The following is a 20,642-nucleotide window of genomic DNA, read 5'->3' on the forward strand; positions in this document are numbered from 1 at the left end:
CGGCTTCAGCCGCTTCAGCCCAGCTGCCTGCACAGGGGATCAAAGGTGCCCAGAGAACAGGAGACCGGCAGGGCAGTCGGGCCACCCGCTTCAGCCGGCGGGACGGGCTCTCGCCCAGGCAGGTACATGCCGGGATTCAAGCCGCCTTGGGCCTGGATGCTGCCTTTGCCGCTCCTGCCGTCGGTCCTGTCCTGCAGGCTAAACTGAGCTCGGAGGCTTTTGGCCCCCGGGAAGGGCTGGCAGGAGAGGTCGGAGGGGAGGATAGGCCCCACCCAACCATTCCTTCCGTCCCGAGGAATTCCATTCGGGATGGAACACCGTTCGATGTAGCTTAAGCCCGTTTAAAATCCCATTTAAAGGGCAACTTCTTAATCTGTTAAATCGATTGCTCGCATGAATTAACCGCTACATGCTCCCACGACTGGTTGTAACGATTCTTGAGAAAGAAAGAGAGAGAGAGAGAGAGAGAGGGGGGATGGAGGGAGGAATGGAAAGAGAAAGAAGAAAAGGGAGGGAGGAATGGAAAGAAAGAAAGGAAAAACTGGGTGGGTGGGGGGAACGGAATGTAAAAAAAGTAAACTTAATAAAGTGAAACTCATGTAAACTACGAACTGCTGCTGGAGGCAGGCAGGGAGGTCATTTTATCCTGGAGAATCCCAGCCTGGCTAATCTCCCAAACCAAGATTGGCAGATTAATCACTATGCTTTAATTATGTTCAATTTGTAATAATGAAAATACATCCTGCATATCAGATATTTACATTACGATTCATAACAGTAGCAAAATTACAATTATGAAGTAGCAACGAAAATAATGTTATGGTTGGGGGTCACCACAACATGAGGAACTGTATTAAAGGGTTGTGGCATAGGGAAGGTTGAGAACCACTGGTTTATGGCATTGGCTAGAGACAGGTTACTGCAGATGAGGTTTTTACATGCTCTTCAATAAAAGACCCTTCTGAAAAGAAGGGAATGCAACTCACAGAATTCCTCAGAACATGGGCATCATTGACTGTGTTGATTGAAGACTCTAAAATCGTACCTCTAATAATTTTTTGGGTGGAATCAGAATAGAGAAGACCTCTGTGAGTTAGATTTCTGGAGTTTATAGACTGGCACAGTCTGCCATGTTCTTTTAAGTTTTTTTGTGCTTCTATCAGAATCAACTGTCTAAAACATATTGTACCCAAAAGAACAATCTGATGTCTAATTCTATTCTATACTTGTTATGCCTTATTGAAAACAGGAACTTTTTTCAAGGGGTTGCTTAAATAACATCTCTGGGAATTTGGCTTTTCTTTGTCCTCAATAATATGCATCCGTCTAGCTAGCACATCAAAATGAGTTATAATATTACCATCAATTTCAACAATGAGTGCCATATGGTTTTTGCTGTTCCCTTAATCTTTGCTTTAGTTCTATTCAAGAGGCTGGAAAATTTTCTAAAACAATGTAATCAAGTACTGTACAGAGGAGCCTCTGTCCCATATTGTCCCTTTTACCTATCCTTTCTCCATTAAGTGGGATGATCTGGCCCACCCTTTCCGTGGTCTTTCAGTGGTTTCAGTTAATGATTGAATGCAAGCAATCTGAAATGGGCCTTAAGAATTTCCTGAGGATTTTCTGTTTTGTTAGATTTGCAAATATTTTGGAGAAGCTTTCTAATTATGTGCTTTCATAATTTTCTCATGATTTTTTTCAACAGAATTAGATGTGTTTTTATTTCATTCAAAGCAGAATGTGAGTCGCTAACTTGTTGAAATTTTTGCTTCTAAGTTGCAGTATTATATATCTGAAAAACTTGGGGCTTGGAAACAATCATCATTATTAGAAGTGTTAATTTAGGTCAAGTAGGAGAGCATGGGTATCCAGCTCCCAAATATGAAAAATTTAAGATGTTCCTATTCCTACATATAATAGTTCTCGTCATAATATGTTCATACTTAATATTTTTGGGAATAGATTAGAAGAACAAATTCTACAATCTCCTATTTACCAAGGGCAGGAGGGTTGGTCAATAATAATTTACCAAGAGTTTCAAATTCAGTTTGAAGATAGTATTGGAACATGGAAAGTTTATTGGCTTCTAATTTCAAAAGACAGTACCTAAACTTACTTTATGTTAAGTATGACATTTCTCTTACATCCATACAGTAATTTTTCCACCAATTTTATTTTTCAGCTATTCAATCGTTTGCTTAGTTTGAGAGGGGGAAAAACATATTTAGCTTTTCCAGAACTTGTATAATAATTAATTTAAGTTTCAGTCTTGCGAATTGTAAAAATGAGTGATTTTCCTTGCTTAAAAACTTAATTTGGATCTGTCTTGAACATTTCTTACAATGATTCCACAAAGCACTTAAATTCTAAATGTCAATCTTTGCATTTGGTTGAATTCAATAACATTTGATCACAGATTGATGATCCATGGGAAACTGGGCCAGTTGATTTAATTTTTCCTCTCACTATAATATTTAACATGTAGAACATAAATACAATTTTTGCTTTATTTGAAGTTCTGATCTATAAAAAGCTAATCTGGAATTGTACAGATTTTGTTTTTGCTCATTCTAAAAAACCCTGGCCTATTGGTAGCATTATATTCAGCATTTGTTTCACTGTAGCAGAATGATGAGTGGACAGGATCACTAAGAACATACTGTCATTTCAGAATAGAAGTAATTTTTGAGGTTAAAATCTGAAATGGAGCTTAACAATTTTCTGAACATTTTCATTTTGTTAGTTTTGGAAATCTTTTGGCTGGAGATTTGGAGAAGCTTATAACTTGTTTTGAAAACATGTTAGACAAAAGGTTAGACTCTTAAAAGTTTTTGCTAAAAGAATTTGTACTAGGGTTATTGTGGAAAATACTTCAAGTAGTATTGTCTTCTTAAGCTAGGAGTAATTCCTTTGCCACTGCTTTCTTAAATAATAAATGTGGTTAAATATATTCCACTTAAAGGCAAATCCTTTGTGAATAAATTAAAGTATTTCCCCATATTATTTCTCCAACCTGTTAATTTTTGTGTGTCAATTCGACTAAGGAAAACTGGCTGTTCAAGAGAACAGGAAAAGCTGACCATTGTAACAGTGTTGTAAACGCAGCAATAAAAAGATCATCCAGAGTTAGATAACACAATGGCTATTGTTTTCCAAAATCACCAGAATAGTATAGTGCTCTTTATGACTGGCAGGAAAAATCAGTTTCCAGAAGGAATTACATCCTAAAAGTAAATTAGCTACTTCACATTATTTCCACCCTTTCTTTGATATACATTCATTCATTCATTATCCATCCCAAATATGAAGAGTTGGATGTCACATTTGCAGAAACAGAGGAGATAAGAGCAGAAAATTTAATGTAGGTTGCCTTATATACGGTACGTACTTAAAAGATTTCTTAACTTTTCCTCCCTAAGTTTTCTTGCTTAATTTTTGAGTTTTCTGTTTATATGAAAGTTAAGCAGTGAAATGAACATGTCCCATCCACATAAAGGAATCCTGAACAACTAATCAATTTTCAGAATATCTGTGATAGAAAACATAGTGTGAACTTTTATTGTATCCATTTGAAAAAATATATATTATTTAATAAGGAGGTACTTATTTACCAGGGAAGATGCTATTCTCACATAATAATTGTGTTTTCTTACATTTTAGCTGTTTAATGAAACATACTGCTTTGTGAACAGATTTTTAAGACAGAACAGAAATGTCACAAAGTTTCTGCATTAAATCTATAATGATGTTTTATTTATTTTATTCTTATTAATATTTTTGAGATTACCAAAACTAGAAATAAGTGGTTGCATCTGGGTTTGCTTTTTGGCACATCTTTTAAAAGTTGATCCAAGATTTTCTCTGCACTCTAGTATAAGAAATTCCACAATCAGATTGATTGATCAAAAACATTTCTAGACTACTTTTCATTAAACAAGATCCTGAGACAGTTTATGATTAAAAATGATTCACAAATGATCAAATTAACTTAAAATTCATGAAACTGTTGAGAGAACTCAAATCTTAAACCACTGCAGAGGAACAATGTTGAGTCATTCTGTGTGAAAGGTATTTGTCAGCAGTTTTCAGTTAAGTAAATTAAGAGATCAGATAAACATACTATTCATTTTGCTCTGTGGAGGAAAAATACAACACACTCACAATACAATTCTTCAAAATACAACTTTCTTTTACCAGAAGAGGTCACTGTTCTACACTTTGTGTAAGTGTGCCAGTGTATTCCTGCCCTTAATGACAGATTACTTTCTGCTGATAGTCCAGGCAGCACTTTTATAACCCCGGGCAATCAAAATGTTTGGTTATAACTTTCATTATCCCATCCAACCTAGTCATAATTCAACATAACTAGGGGGCGAGGGGGAAATGATGGAAGGCTAATCTAGGCCTTAGCTTCTGAGTTGAAAACCATGAAACTCCAGACAGAAAGGATAGGAAACTTTCCTTTCTCCAACAATTTATAAAATTCTGTAAGTTAATGGGGAGGGAAACAACATTTTTAAAGTTGAATGTCGACCAGTATTAGGTTTCTTGGAATTGCTATGTTTTTGTTTGCTTAGAAAGAGCTACTCTGTGGATATATCTACCATATCTTCTGCAAAATGAGAACTTGTTCTTACATCCTTTAGTTATCCAAATTTTTACAACCCAGATATAGTAATTTCAGCCAGACACAAAAGGAAATAACTTGCGCGGGCTGAGAAAAAAAATCAGAGATGGTGAGGCATAAATTAGGGAAAAGTTAAAATCAGCTAGCATAAGTAAAACCTACAAACAGGCAGCATGACATAATTCTGGATAAGACCAAAAAAAAAAAAAAGATTACATTTAACCTGTGCTCCAAAAATTATCCACCCCTAGACTATTTATGTTGAATGATTGGTTCAATATTTAGACTCTGAGGTATTATATTTATCTAAACCATAATTTGTTTTCAGATAGAGTAACCATTTTGGAGAAAATATAAAAGATTCACCTATATAGAGTAGTCCTTTAAAATATGTGATTGTAAAGAAGTTTCAGCCTGCAGCACAGGCAACTCCAGGGGAGGTGGAAAAAAAGTCAAGATGGCACAATTCAACCACAATTAAAGCTGCACCTCCTTAAAGCCCAAGTGTTCCCCTCAGAATGATCCAATAATAACACTCTCCATCTGATTTCTTGTATATGGATGGCCTTCAAGTTCATTCTACTTCCTCAGTAGCATTGTTTGAGAATTCTACTTCGGACTAAGACATTATTGAGCAAAGTGTGCTTCAAGTCAGGGTTGACTCCTGCCTAAACTAAGTCCTGAAGTTTCTTGGCAAGATTTGGAAGTGGTTTGCCATTGCTTGCTTCTCAGGGCTGAGCAAGAGTGGCAGGCGGAAGGTCACCCAACTGGCTGTGTGCCTGAGGTGGGACTAGAAGTCAGAATCTCCCAGTATCTAATCCAGTGCCTTAACCACTATATCAAAGTGGCTCACTGGCTCGGGATCAAAGCATTATCAGAAAATAACAATTAGATAATTTGCAAAAACCTAAACTATTGTCAGATGGCAGCAAAAATACACGGAATATCCAGTGCTTGTTACCATCTAACGCATTCAGAGTTGGTTTTTTGTGTGCAACATAGTGTACATGGTAGGCTCATCAGAGGACGATGGTATTTTAATATCTTGTATCCACATATATGACAGACTGGATTCATATAACTCTAATATTGCTTGCTTGCTTGTGGATCACTCTGATGTGTAAACCCAACAAATACTGGGGTTTACACATAAGTAATAGTTATGTTAGTGGCTGCTTGATAGGTTTAATTTGAAATAAAAGATAAAAACTGGGATTTTGCATAACACTTGGATGAATTCAGTTTGAAATCCATTTTTCTTTAACAACCTCTTATTATAGCATTTTGTTAATATTTTTTTTAAATAGTCATAACTATTTAAAAGCAGAGGGATTTTAAAATAATAATAATAATAATAAATATTTATTTCTTAGCCGCACCCTCTCCCGAAGGACTCGGGGCGGCGTACAATAAAACACATAAAATACATATCTAGACAAGACATACATATAACAAAGACGTATACCAAGACGTGTACAAGGAGGAGGTGGGCTGATGAATAAAAACAATTAAAATCACAATGTTTAAAAACCCCTAAATAAATGAATACAATTAAATTACCCAAATAAAAAACCCATCAGGAGCGATACAGTTAGATCATAGTTGAGCCAGGCCAGCTACTTGGAATAGGTGGGTCTTGAGCTTTACACGGAAGGAGCGGAGGTCAGAGGTGTTCCTAATATCTGGAGGGAGGTCATTCCACAGGGCTGGGCCCGCCACGGAGAAGGCTCTACTCCTAGGCGCCGCCCCTCGACACTGTCTGGTGGACGGCACCTGGAGGAGACCCTCTCTGTGCGAGCGGATTGGACGCAGGGATGTATGGGGCAGAATACGATCCCGCAAGTAACTAGGTCCTGAGCCATAAAAGCAATAGCTATCTGAAATTTCGGTTGTGTATTTAGTCAACTGGTTTATGGTACACAAACAACAACTGCTGAAAAAAAGTGTGTTCCTATCTAGTAGCTTATCTAGCCTTCCCAGAGATTCTTGTACAATTTGTGCCCACATCAGAGCAATACAGCTCTTGTATCAGAGAGAGGTGATTAACAATCTCTCCATTTTTATAGTTGCAAATTGGTAGTAAAGTTTTAGTTCACCATAAATATTTGGAAAACTGCAATTGCAGGGCTGTGCAGATGGAAACAACTGCTTCTGTAAAGCTCTGGAGTAGGAAAAAAACAGCCGATTATTAATTATTTGATTTTTTATTATTGCACTTTTATTATAAGCAAAGGAGGCAGGGTTCTGTGGGATTTTCTGCTGAAATAGTTTGGCTGATGTTTGGTACAATGTATTCTGGCTACAGAAGAGGGACACGGCTTCCTGCCTTCTTCAAGCAGTGAAATAACTTGGTTGAGACTTGCTTGGACTCCGATAGGTAGGTTTTTCTGTATTTTCTGCTAGACAGTTGTGTCATTGTTCAGATGCTTCGAGTTACAATGAGATAAGATGGGTAGCCTATAAATTTTATAAATAAATAAATTCTTCAAAAATAATTACTAGCACAGAAATAATGCTCCTGTTGAGAGAAAATTGTGTATTTACAGTTGAATGATGGAGAATGCACCTCAAGTGTTGTTGTAATCTGGACTTGGAAGATGTCATGTGTATTAACTTTTTAACATTCCTGGAAAGAAACCCAAATGTTAAGATGTTTTTTTTTAATTTAAACTTGTTTTAAACGTGATAGTGAAATCTTAGTTCCCACGGGAAAGACATGAAGTTGGTGGTGTTGACAAACTAAGAACAATTGTTTGCTTTTCCTGAATGTGTGTCAGTATGTTACATGCACCTCCAAGTTGGTGGGATGAAGGCAACAGCGTGCTGTTTTGTAAGGTAGCTTCTAGACAGGAAATACTAGATTCCATAGAGAATGTTTGGATAAAACTGGGCATGGTTGCACTCGTACTATATTGGATGAGATGTACCAAAACTGATCAATAGTAGATAGCATGGAATCAGGGGTGAAATGCTACCAGTCCAGACCAGTTCATCGAACCGGTAGCAAAGATGCCAGCTGTTCGCCTGAACCGGTAGTAAAAATAATGCAACCATTTCAGACGAACCAGTTTTTCCAATGGTAAGTGGATTTCACCTCTACATGGGACACCAGCATAGCTAAGTCTGGTGATACAGTTAACATGTGCCCATGTTGGTCATGTGAACATGCGGATACTGCAATGGTTGTGAAAACTGGTCATAAGTCATTTTTTTCAGTGTTATGACTTTGAATGGTCACGAAATGAATGGTTGTGACAAGGGCTACTTGTGTTTTTTACTACAACACATTATGCAAAAGCCTTTAGTGTCTAATGCCATAAAATGGTTGGGGAAATCTATGGGTCCTCTGGGGATGGCCGTGGCACACAGATGATTGCAACAGAATGTAAGAGGAGTAAAATGGCAAAGTGAATGAGACAGTACTTTTTAGAAAGCAGATAAGAATAGGGAAGGTTATAATGAAAGAATCACTACAAAAATTAGGATGAAAGCAAAGTATTTAATATGTTCACGGGTGAGAAAAGGTAACCTAAGGACAAATGCAATTCATAGGGACTATGAAAATATTGAAAAATTAAAGTGTCCAGGTATAAATAGCATAACTGGAGAAATGGAGGGGGTTTGCTTATGCAGTGACTGTTTCGTGTGCATTTGAAAATAGCTGCTTTGCTTGACAATTGGAAAAAATGTAAGAACAAATAAAAAATAGCAAGAATGAATGCAAACAAATTACATGGAAAATAATTGGATAAGCAGGGAGGATGTTTGGAGGATTTCAATTAAAGGATATAAAAGTGACATTAAGTAAAATATGGAAAATACAGGCTATATCTTACACAGTGACGATGCAAACCAGAGTTTTGCTTTTTCAAGAGCAGACCAATTAAATCTATGACAGAAAACTAACGTAATTTTGCTGAATGAAAATGAGTAAAATAAAGCACAAAGGCATGAAGTACAATATATTTTGCATGAATATGAAGCTGGAACTTGATTAATGCATATGGTATAAGTAGTACTACAAGGAATAAAGCTTCCAAAAGGACAAGTAGAACAATTAGCAATGATTCAACATTGAGGAGGGGGTGAGACAAGGTAGTGTGATATCCCCTTGGTTATTTAATTTGTTTGTAGAAAAATGTCTAAGTAATGCTTGAAATGATTCATCTAACAAGAGCTGTCACTTAGAAGACTGCTTATCCATGGAATACTCATCTCTCCTGGGACTAATAATAAATTCACATTGGTCAATATTACACATGGCTTCCCAGAAAAAGCTAATTAACTTTATAAATAACTAGTCCACAAGAAAACACAGTAGCAAAACATTTTGGCTGTAATTTGTTTTGTTTTATTAATTTTAATTATTAACTCATTAATTTCAATCAATTATAAAGAAAGAAAGCTTCTGGTAAGTGTCATAGTAAAGAATACTAACACTTTTAAAGCAAAAACAGAATTAAATGCTTTTTGACTGATATATTTCTGAAATATTTTAACATTTTTAAGAAGTAGGTTTATTATTATTTTGTCTAAATTGTATACATTGCTCCTTCCAGGTTCTTTATTATTAACTGCATTCATCATATAGTCAATATGTTAACAAACAGAAGGACCTAGTTACCTTGGTTGATTTGAAAAAAAAAGAAAAGAAAAAAGCTACATAGGATGAGGTTTGGTAAGTATTTCAATGATAGAACACAGACACATGACATATGATGATATTTTTGGGATATTGTTTAAAATATGTTTTATTTGCTTTTTTGTGTGTGAGCTGCTAGAAAAACTATGTTGAGATTGGTGACTGTAGACACTTAAAGAAATCAATAAAATTATATTATTCTCCATATACAGTAAGATTCAAATTTTTAATAATTGGCCATGATGAATAGGACTAATGAGAGCTGGGTAGGACTAACAAAAGTGAGAGTTTAATCAGTTTTTGGTATTCTAAGATCTGGAAGATTCCTGATTCCATGATTGATTGATTGATTGATTGATTGATTGATTGATTGATTTATGCTGCCCATTTCACTGATACAGTGTGACTCTAGGCAGTTTACAACATATTACAATGATTTAGGGTTATATGCTGTCCTTGACTTATGACCATTTGTTTAATGATAGTTTAGAGTTATGATGGTCCTAAAAACGTGATTTAGAACCTGTCCTCAAAATTATGACCATAATACCACCCCCATGGTCAAATGATCAAAATTTGGGTGCATGGCAAACAGCTAGCATTTAGGACAGTTACAACATCCTATGGTTATCTAATTGCTAATAAACCTAGGTTGTTGTATGTTGTAACCATAAGATGTATAGGATGTTGTATTGACGGAATTGGGATTATCTAATCTTGTGAAAAGAAGGATTAGGGTTGACATGATAGTAGTGTTCTACTATTTGAAGGGCTGCCACAAAGAAGAGGGGATCAACCTATTTTCCAAAGCACCAGAAGGCAAGACAAGAAACAATGGATAGAAACTAATAAAGGAGAGAAGCAACATAGAACTAAGGAGAAATTTCTTAACAGGGAGAACAATTAACCAGTGGAACAGCTTGCCTTCAGAAGTTGTGGGCGCTCTAACTTTGGAGGCTTTTAAGAAGAGACTGGACAGCTGGTTTTCTGAAATAGTATAGCATGTCCTGCTTGAGCAGGGGATGGACTAGAAGACCTCCAAGGCCTCTTCCAACTCTGTTATTCTATTCACAATTTGTGACCTTCCCAGCCGGCTTCCAACAAGCAAAGTCAATGAGAGAAGCTAGAGTCACTTAACAACTGTGGTGATTTAATTAATGGTTGTGGTAAAAATGTTAATAAAATTGGGTCCAGTCACAGATAGTCCTTGACTTAAAAACACAATTGGGAAGGGAATTTTGGTCATGAAGCAATGCAGTCATTAAGCAAATCATCAAGTCAAGAACTATCTATAATACATTGTCTGATCTTATTATATGATGCATTTGTAGAACAATAATACAATTGTAGTTCACTTGGTATATTATTTCTTTAGATTAAAAAAAATGTCTGTTTCATGTCTTCAGGGATTGTGCTATTATTTTTGCTTTCAAGAGAATGCTAGGAATGATTCGGGAAATAACTGATTGTAATATTATTATAGTTTCTAAAATTGGCACTGTTTTGTATGAAGTAATAAAACTGACAGACTTATTAAAATCTGCAAAATATTGAAGTTGCAGCAATTTGAGGGAGGGAAATACTGTCCAAACCCTTTAACAATTTTGGATGTTTGTTGTTGATTAAACTGTCATTATTCAAGATAATATTTTTAGAAGCAAGGTGCAGGAGGGGGAAATAAGAATTAATACTGTATGCTGGATTGATAGATTCTCATGCACGCCATTTTCAATTATTTTTCATGCAATGAATTGTTTATGTGGTGAGTTTTAGGCTCCCTTTTCCCACTTTGATCTTTGATACTGAGAAGAAGCTATTTTGCCTTGTGTTACCTGCTGTTTTGAAGGGCAAGCTTGTTAGCCGATTGGTTACTTCATTACGTGCAATCCTATTTCATGCAGGTGAACCAGTCTTGCAAAAGCATAACTAGCATGTTACCTAATAAACAGTAAGGCCTTATTCAGAGGAAGAGTTTTTGTGCAAGAATGGACGTTTGCTCAATTTAATGAGGAATTTGGGAAATGTAGTCCTGTTATTTCTTCTTATGGGATAAATACAAACCACAGCCTTTTGAACAGCATAGGTAACGGTTCCCCTTGCACATATGTGCTAGTCGTTTCCGATTCCAGGGGGCGGTGCTTATCTCCATTTCAAAGCCAAAGAGCCAGCGCTGTCCGAAGATGTCTCCATGGTCATGTGGCCGGCATATGACTAAGCACGGAACGCTGTTACCTTCCCACCAAAGGTGCTTCCTATTTTTCTACTTGCATTTTACATGCTTTTGAACTGCTAGGAAGTTGGGACAAGTAACTGGTGCTCACTGTTAGGCGTTGCTATGGATTTGAACCGCCGACCTTTCTGATCGACAGGTTCAGTGTCTTACGCACTGAGCCACCGTGTCCCTTCACTTATATACCAACAGAAGAGAATATTTGTAGCTCAGAGTTGGAACTGTGGGGTTCTTGATGCTCTTTCTAAGCCTAGTGGTTTCCTTGCAAAAGTTTCATTACCGAACTAGGTAACATCATCAGTGCTCAACATCCATGGAGATTTTCAGTCCTCCAGGACAGTTCATCCCAAAAGTGCTTTTTCAAAAGGCAACCGGACTTTGTTTTTCCTTGAAGACCTTTCGCTTCTCAAGCTCCAAGAAGCTTCCTCAGTTCTGAATGATTCAGGAAGCGCTAGCGCTCAAAGATTAAAAGAAAAAAAAAAGTCAACACGCCAATATTGTGCAGCGATGTGAGCGCTGCGGATTGGCTTTTGGTGAAAGCCTTCCTAGGAGAATTGGTGAGGCGGGTCAAGAGCGCACGGGCAAAAGTGTCGAGTGGCCGGGCCACGTGCCGACGGGCGCCACACTTTGCACACGTGCCTGCCCCTTTTTGCACGCTCGCTCTCCGGCTCGCACCGAGGAGGCGGGTCCCTCGGCGGCTTCTCTCGCCGCCCAATCTGGCTCAGGGGCCGGGTTTTGCTCAGCCACCGGCTCTTCGGAACGGCAATGACCGGGTTGCTTTAATCCGGAGTTTGGCGGCGCGGGAGAAGCAGTGGGCGACGGGCGAGTTGAGGTTAAGCGAGGGGCCGGCCGGCTCGCGCCACAGATTGAACTCGCGCGAAGTGATACTATATGCCAGCGTCGTTGCCTTGGGTAATCGTGTGTGTGTTTGTGTGCGTTTGTGTGCGTGTAGACCCGGGCAAGAGCAATCCTGTAGTAGTTCTCTTGAGCGAGAGGCGGACTCGCTTTCTCACCTGCAGGGCACGGGTGTGTTTGGGCGGCTTTCCCAATTTTTTGATGTTGCAGCTGATTAGATGAGAGAAATCCCAGTCCCGCTATTCTCCTAAGAGGAAAGTCTCCCACCGGCTGGATTGGAGGCGCTGGGTTTTAAATATTGGCGGAACATCTGTTTTGTGATACCCGGCTGGCTACTATGTTATTAGGCCAGCCTGGTTCCTGAATGATAAAAAGCTTTCGGTTTCTGTTAGAAGGCTTCGTTTAATCGGCTCAAGAGAATGAAGATAAAAGACGAAAGATGTAGGCAGTTCTGCTATTCGGGAAGGGTGAAACCATCTTTCTCTTCGCTAATCGTCTTGCACCAACAGTAGGGATTTTACATTGCTTGCATCCTTTTGTTGCAATTTAGCCTGATTAGTGAAGGTTGAGGAAGGAACCGGCGGGATCGAACCATCCAAATCCTATACCCGCTCTTTTTTTTCTGAAAGGGAAAAAAGTTAGATTGTTCTGCTTAAAAAAAAAGAAAGAAAACCCACATAACTTCTTTAAACTTTCTTCTGGCTGCAAACATCCAACTGCAATTATTTACTTTGGAAAACCCCAGGTTTTTGGTACCCTGGTAGTATTGTTCTCAATAAACAGACTTTTTATTTAGATTATATTGGGCATGAGTTGAATAGTGGTAGAAAGCTATAGCTGGTCAAGACACTGACTGATGCATCTGTTTGGAGTTTTAAATTTAGGGGAAATCCTTTTTTTTGGTGCATCTGACTAGAAAGCTCTTGTGGTAAATCATCGGGAAATAAAAGGAAGCTGTTAGGGTTGCTGAATTATGCTGAATGGTGTGTTAAATCCTGCCACTTAATAATATAAGATAAATCTCATGGCATACTTGTTTTGCTACTTTGTCTTTAAAATCATGCTGCAATTAACTACCGAAGACACAGATTGAACCAATGAATAATCTCTTCATTTTCTGCATCTAAGGAAGAGGAATCATAACCTGCTGGAAAAGAGGGATGGTTACATAGTTCAATGAATCTCTTGCTAAGTTTGTACTTTACATCATGAATAGCAAGTTACATTAACAAAATAAACAGAATATTCTTCTAATGCTACTCTTCTTTAGAGTTGTTTGGGTTATTACACCAGTTAATGAATAGAGTTAAATCCAGGATCGCAAGGCAAACCATCTGGGTTTGACCAGAAAAGCTGATGCTACAATATAATAATTTGACTTTAAAATTTTATAGGACAGCTTGTTTGAATTGCAGTGGAACTAGTGCAACTGCTCTGCTTGAAGTCTGTAAGGGTTACTGTGCTACAAAAATGTGTTACTTTCCAGTTTTCTGATGTTAATAATTTTGCAGCAAGTAGTTTAAAATTAAAACCAACCAACCAATTTATCTTATAGCTTAGAAACCCATTTCTTTGTGGTCACCTTTCTCTTGCAGCAATGAGTGGCAAGTTTAAAAGTATGAGTTCAGTCAGTAAAAGGCTGCTTCTAATTTATTTCCCATTTATTGACAGATTTCATTGCTCTGAATTTTGCTGTTTTGTCCATATAAGAGATTTGGAAGGGTCCGTCTTGAAGAGGCATGTTACACTATGCATGATGAGGTAGAAATCCAACAGTAGCGCAGCATTCTCTGAAGTCCATGACAAATGTCACGTTATTCCTATGAAGAAGCTACTCCAAGTCAACTTTTCCAACAGTGGCGCACTTTCTTGAATTCCCAAATGTCTTTTAAAATCACTGTCAGTAACAGCAGCGACAGTGCTGAAATTCCGAGGAGCCCACCTGAACTCACAGGTTTCTTTCCAAAAAGATCTAGCATCTTTGAGAGATTTCCTGTTCTCCAAAGAACACAGGAGACAAGATGTCCTAAAACTGCTAGAGAAGATTTCCAGCAGAAAGGTGAGGTTTTTTTAAAAAACGTTCATCAGAAAGTATTTCCTGTAAGATACATATTTTCTTTCCTTGTTTGTCAGATTAATATTTGTTAACCATATTCATACGTTTACCAGTACTCATGCAAATATCCTTTACCTTCTTTCTTGAAGAACATTTAGAGCAATTTTCTTTATAGCTCACAAATTTATATCACAATATGTAAATAATTGCAAGTGTCGGGTTTGCAAAATACCACTGTGAAATGAGTATCAGAGAAAGAAACCTCTTTTTCTTTCATTTAATAATATGAAACTGTCACTCTTTAATGGAAACTCTGTTGGTAGATCTTTTTAATGTTTTTATACAAATATTGTAGTTAATATAACTATGTTTCCATTTGGAATGTGGCAGTTCTTTTACAATGCACCATCATTTTATACTGTGTTTATTGCAAAATGATAAACACCTTTATCGTAAGTGTTCTTACTCAGAGCTTGTGAGTAGCATGGTATTTATGTTCTGTAAATAAGTTAACCTGAATGATGCAGGCAACAAAAATAAGATGAGTATAGATCATTCAGAATGAGCGTTGATAATATTTATATCTAATCAGCTGGGTCAAAATTAATCTAACATGCTAATTCTGTTATTTGGTGTCTTCTGGCCTATCACTCCTCCTTAGTTTTGTTAATTCAGCTTTTAATCTCAGCTCCCTCATTGTTTCACAATATAGAAACATAAGTCAAGATTCTCTAGATAGTTAAGGAGAAGTACCCCGTTTCAGCCATAATTCTAAACAAACCTAGTTTTGAGGTTACATGACTTTCCTAGTTGTTCCCTCTAGCAGAAAAAAAAGCAACCGTCAAGAAACACATACAGTCTTTGTAAAACAGAAATAATCTGCATTTATGCACATGGCCACTAAGAATATTCAATCAGTTTTTGGCACATTAGGTATCTTGATATCTACTTCCTTCAATAAGTTTTAAATTATTGCTTGATTTCCCCCCTCCCTGGTTTGTGTTCAAAACACTGGCCTGGAAGTGTATGATTTGCTATGTGCCTTTATTGTTAACCCACTCTTGTCTCCTTTAATCTCAGAATACTCAAAAATAGCCAGCATTATAAATATTGTGAATAATGCATTATTTTTAGCGAAGCACACTTTTAAATGCACTTGAAATCCTTTAAGAAAAAAAGCAAGAACATTTGAGACATCAGCTTTCTCTTTTGTAATATTTGTGACAACTTTAGATAGATCATATTTATAAGACCAACATCTATGTAATTTAACCTTTGGTTTTCAACACAGGCCCACGGAAATGGAGAACCATCGGAGCAATATCCATATCCTGTTATTGTTCTGGAGCAGTTACCATATTTTTCAGAGTATAAGACACACATTTTCCCACTAAAACAGGGTGAAAATTTGGATGCTCTTATATACCGAATGTAGCCTCGCCCACCCTTTGGCGTCTGCCTCACAGCAATTTGCCTCCTTGCAGCAAACAGCGAACAGCCTGTTTCAGTTTCTTCATAGCCTGATTAGCACAAGCAGCTGATTGTTGGTTGGATTGGCCTCCCGAGGATCAGCTGTTTCAGGCTGCAGGGATTGCCATTGCCGCCTCTGCGTGCCCCATTTTTGGCCTCCGCATCCCATTTTTGGTCTCTGCGCACCCCATTTCCCGCCCATTCTAATCCCTGCCACCCGGAATGGGTGGAAAACTGAGTGTGCGGAGGCTGAAAATGGGCCGTGCGGCTTAAAATGGGATGTGGTAGCCAAAAATGGGGTGTGCGGAGGCAACAATAGGCTATGACAATCCTTGGGAGGCCCGACAATCAGCTGCTTGTGTTAATCAGGCTGTACTGAAACTGAAATGGATTGTGTGCTGTTTGCTGCAAGAGGCAAATTGCTAGGAGGCTGAGGGAGAGGCAGATTCTTTTTCTTGTTTTCCTCCCCAAAAGCTAGGTGCGTCTTATACTTTGGAGCGTCTTGTACTCTGAAAAATACGGTAATTCTTTGTTTCTGTGACAGCAGATTGCCATCCTGATTGTATATTTCTCCAGGCTTCTTTAAAAACAATCAAAACTATTCGGCATGTCTGAATTTGCACTGATGATACAGTAATTTGGATAATGAAAAGCCTGCTAGAAAACAACCGTCAGAGAGCACCAAGGACTTCCTCATATCAGAGTTTACAGTACATTCAGTAGTTTCAATTCTTTCCCCCTTCTCTGAGCTCCTCATTATTCCACTAGATAATGCTCTGTAAGTTTATTAATGGGGCAGTGGGAAATAATGCTTTACCCATTCTTTTTTTTAATCCATTTATTTTTTCTCTCTCACTTGATATTTCCATGTCTTATTCTTTCTTTAGTTGTTTCTTCTCTTAATGAAAAAGTCCCGAATGTCATAATCGTTCTAATGGTGCAGTTGCTAAGTTGCTGAATTCCAAATTGGGAGGGGAAAAAAATGAAAAGTCTTCAATGTGTTTTCTATAGAGCCTTAGATCATATATTTTATCTGCTAAAAAGAAGGCTAACATAAAAATAGTTCAGTAGAAGATAATATCTAGCAACTAAAAAGTAAAAGATATTTCTGAAGGGATGCAGCAGTAACATATGGTCTCAAAAATCTTCATAGGGCAATCCTATTTTTTAAAATACATTCCTTGGCAATATTCTTGATGGTGAATTACCAGTCCAAAAGATGTAGGAAATTTAAAGAATGTTGTGTAGACAATTTAGCTGGTTGCTAAAATGCACTTTGGTCCTTTATACTACTTAGTGCATTTGCATTGAGTTAAGTGTGACTGTGGTGATATATTTTAATGTCTTGGATGAGGAAACTTTTAGTTCTTTTTCTGGGTAGCAGATGATCATTTAATTTCTATTGTGAGTTCCCTTTTAATTTAAGATTATACCTATTTATTTCCTTTTTTATTAAAAAGTAAATTCATCAGCTTCTTAGTTGCCAGTTTTCTCTCTGGCCTTTTTGGTCATGTCTTGGAGGGAGTTAAGGAATGAATTAGAGTCATTAATTGTTTGGCGTAATTAAGAAGAAAAGGGTTATTTCTTTAAAACTAGAACTTAGTTTTTTCTGCTTTGTAATGCTCATACTGAGGATGACTTCGATTACATTTAGCCATCCCATCATTAAAATAGTTTTTTTTAAAGATTTATATGGCCACCCATCTTAAAACACAACTTTGTACATGTAGTGGGTGGTTGTTGTTGTCTTTGCTTATTCCACCATGGATTTGGTATGGATACAGTTTGATACAATTTGATGCACCTCACCAACCATTCACAAACTATTTCTCTCTCAGGGGTGGGATTAGGCCAGCAGAGATTGGCCAGTTTAGGCTCATGCAAGCACACACCCTCTCCTCTGGTTTCAGGATATGTTTGTGGGCTTTTCTGCTTGGGCAACAGGAAATGCAAATTATTTTAGACTGAATACTCTCCCAGTCCAGTCCAATCTCTGAGCCGATCCCAGGTTTGATGACCTGGATCAGTCTGAAAAGCATCTGAACAATGATGTTGATGGTGGCAGCAGTGGATGGGAGTGGTACAACGAAGAAGGAGAGACCGAGCTGATATCAATCATCAGTTGGGTTGCATTTGGAGACAAAACCTCACATCTTTTGTGGTAATGAACTCTTTAGCTTAATTATGCACTGTGTGAAGAAATATTTTATTTTGCTTATTTAAATCTTTTCTAAACCAGCTTCTTTCACTAGCCATTGATTGTCGTGTTTGGAGAATTCCCCCCTCCCCCATTTCTCCATGTCATGCATGATTGATGATGTTTCCTTATATGTCTTTTTAATAATCTAAACATTCTCAAATATGTTAGCATTCTCCTATAGGCAAGTGTTTGATTTCCCTCAATTTGTTTTCACAGCCTTCTCTTACATTTTTTCTAGATCTATTATAACCTTTTTCAAATATGGCCACCAAAACTATGCAGTTTTTCAAAGTCTGACATACCGTAGATCTGCTAAAAGGCATTACAGAGTTGACAACTTTATTTGGAGTTCTTTTCCTAAGGATCCCTCTGACTGAATTGACTTTCTCAAAGCTACTAATTGCACTGAATTATTCATTATGACCCCAGATCTTTTTTCTAAATAGTTACAATAACTTAGTCCTCTACCAGCATACGTGTGAGGTTAGAAGGGTTTGCCTCACTATGCATCACTTTACACATACCTGGTGCTGTAAACGTTGATCTGCCACATCATTCTATGAGATCAATAATGATAATTACCCTTATTTTTCAAAATCCTTCCTATAGCATATAGGAAAAACACAATTTAAGTTGTTGGAATCCATACTTGTAAGAATGTCCAGTTTCATCTTTGTAGGCAATTCAGAGACCGCTTGAGGCAGTTCAAAGAAGCATAGGTGTATACTGCACACAGTTAGAGTTAGTTGTGGATAGGAGTTACATGCATTACTTAAATAGAGGATCAGTTTGGTCTACTGGTTAAGGCTAGAAAGCATGAAACCATGCGTTCAAGTGCTGTCTTAACCATTAAAGCGAGCTGGGTGAGCTTGGGCCAGTCATTCCCTCTCAGCCCAAATCACCTCACAGAGTTATTGTTGTGGGGAAAATAGGAAAAGGAAGATGTGTTGGATATGTTCACCAACTTGAATTATTTGTAAAAATAATAAAAGGTGGGATATAAATAAACAATACAGCTGCTTGATATTTTTCAGTTGCATAAATTTAAGATTTTCTCTTTGTTATAACTTATTCCTAGTCTAAATTATTGTGCTATCCAGTAAATATCTGTGCAATTGATTTATATTGATTTGATTTATTTGACTAATTTTACACATTCCAAGTACTTTGTGTGTGTTCTGTCTTGGTCTTAATAATACCCTGCAAAACAAAGTAGACCCATATAGTAACTATGAGAACTCTGGCCAGGTGACCAGCTTCAACTCACTATATACTTTATCCAAACTTTTCTTGGTTTGCTTGCAATTTCATTTGGAATTGAGAATACCGTAGTTTTAGTATTTTAACAATGTACTGAACTACGCTGGTTGTATTACCCTTTTATTTCATACAGAGATAGAAAGAGACACATATAGCTGCGTGTGTATATATCTTGTGTGCAACTTAAATATTAAATAAATCAATGTAAAGCATATCATTTGACGTGTGCAGATTTTTAAAAATCTAAATCGTGAAGGAATGGCCAACAGTAAGGAATGGGAGAAATCCCTATCAAACTTGCTTCTCTTTTTCACTTTTCAGAGGATGAAAGAGCTTATGTTTTTTTAATCTGAATTTCAAACGTGGAAAATCTTAATTTTGTTTGGGAGTTTATAAGTCAAAATGCCAAAGTCACCTTTGTCGTGTTTCTATTGTGGCTGCATTAATTTAAGTTTAAAAAATGCATAAGAGAGAGTGGGTTGCTTGAGGTGAGGTCATGTTTATAGATGAGGTCATGTTTAAATTGGACAAATCCCAAGTCTTGCACTTTCTGCTGTTACATTGACTGTTGCTAGGATGGGAGAAGTTACATAGAGAGCTTATTGCTTGCAAAGTGGCTTTGAAATTACACTGTGGATTACAAAACATTAAGGTCAGGGCTGCAAATATATCTAGAGCTACAGATGCCCACCCTGATTTAAAAGTGTTTTTAAATATTTGGTTATTTAAAATCATATGATGATAACACTATTGTATACATGGACAATTCTTCATTGATTTTCCTTCCAAGCTTCTCCAGAAACATATGGTTTCTGAATGAATTATAGCTATGGATGGATTGTAACAATTCAGTTTGTCTTGTAAGATAGCATAACAGAAGAACTGATTATAGCTTTTATTTTTTACAAGTTATCTTTCTACATGCATAGACACTCTGGAGGATCATTTGGGAATTATCCCATGATATGATAGTACATTGTGGTAGAATACTGGAAGAAAGATGCTATATTTGAATGCTTTCTTGAGAATTTGTTATTGCAATAGGGACACTTTGACTTTGAGTTGTGAATAGCAGGAGCTGTGCTGGCACAGTGATTAGAATGCAGTATTACGGGCTAATTCTGCTAATTGCCAGCAGTTTGATTCTTACCGGCTCAAGGTTGACTCAGCCTTCCATCATTCCAAGGTCAGTAAAATGAGCCAGATTGTTTGGGGCAATATGCTAACTCTGTAAATCACCTAGAAAGGGCTATAAATCACTATGAAGCGGTATATATGTCTTACTGCTATTGCCATGTC

At 37.3% G+C, this 20,642-nt stretch overlaps 1 protein-coding gene across 3 annotated transcripts in view; it reads left to right on the plus strand.

The window, feature by feature from the left end:
* Positions 1-12,256: 12,256 nt before the first annotated feature.
* Positions 12,257-20,642, plus strand: part of GLIS1 (GLIS family zinc finger 1) — a 231,279-nt gene continuing 222,893 nt past the window's right edge. For 2 of the 3 annotated variants that reach the window (XM_081949644.1, XM_081949646.1), the window contains exons 1-2: positions 12,257-12,414; positions 14,029-14,416. In XM_081949644.1, coding sequence (XP_081805770.1) covers positions 14,164-14,416 — 253 coding nt within the window. In that variant the 5' untranslated portion in view covers positions 12,257-12,414; positions 14,029-14,163. Of the gene's footprint in view, positions 12,415-12,747; positions 12,799-14,028; positions 14,417-20,642 lie in introns of those variants that run through there. The other variant, XM_081949645.1, reaches the window with a different exon arrangement.

Source organism: Natrix helvetica, assembly GCF_964273705.1.
Source record: "Natrix helvetica genome assembly, chromosome: 3".
Classification (NCBI taxonomy): Eukaryota; Metazoa; Chordata; class Lepidosauria; order Squamata; family Natricidae; genus Natrix; species Natrix helvetica.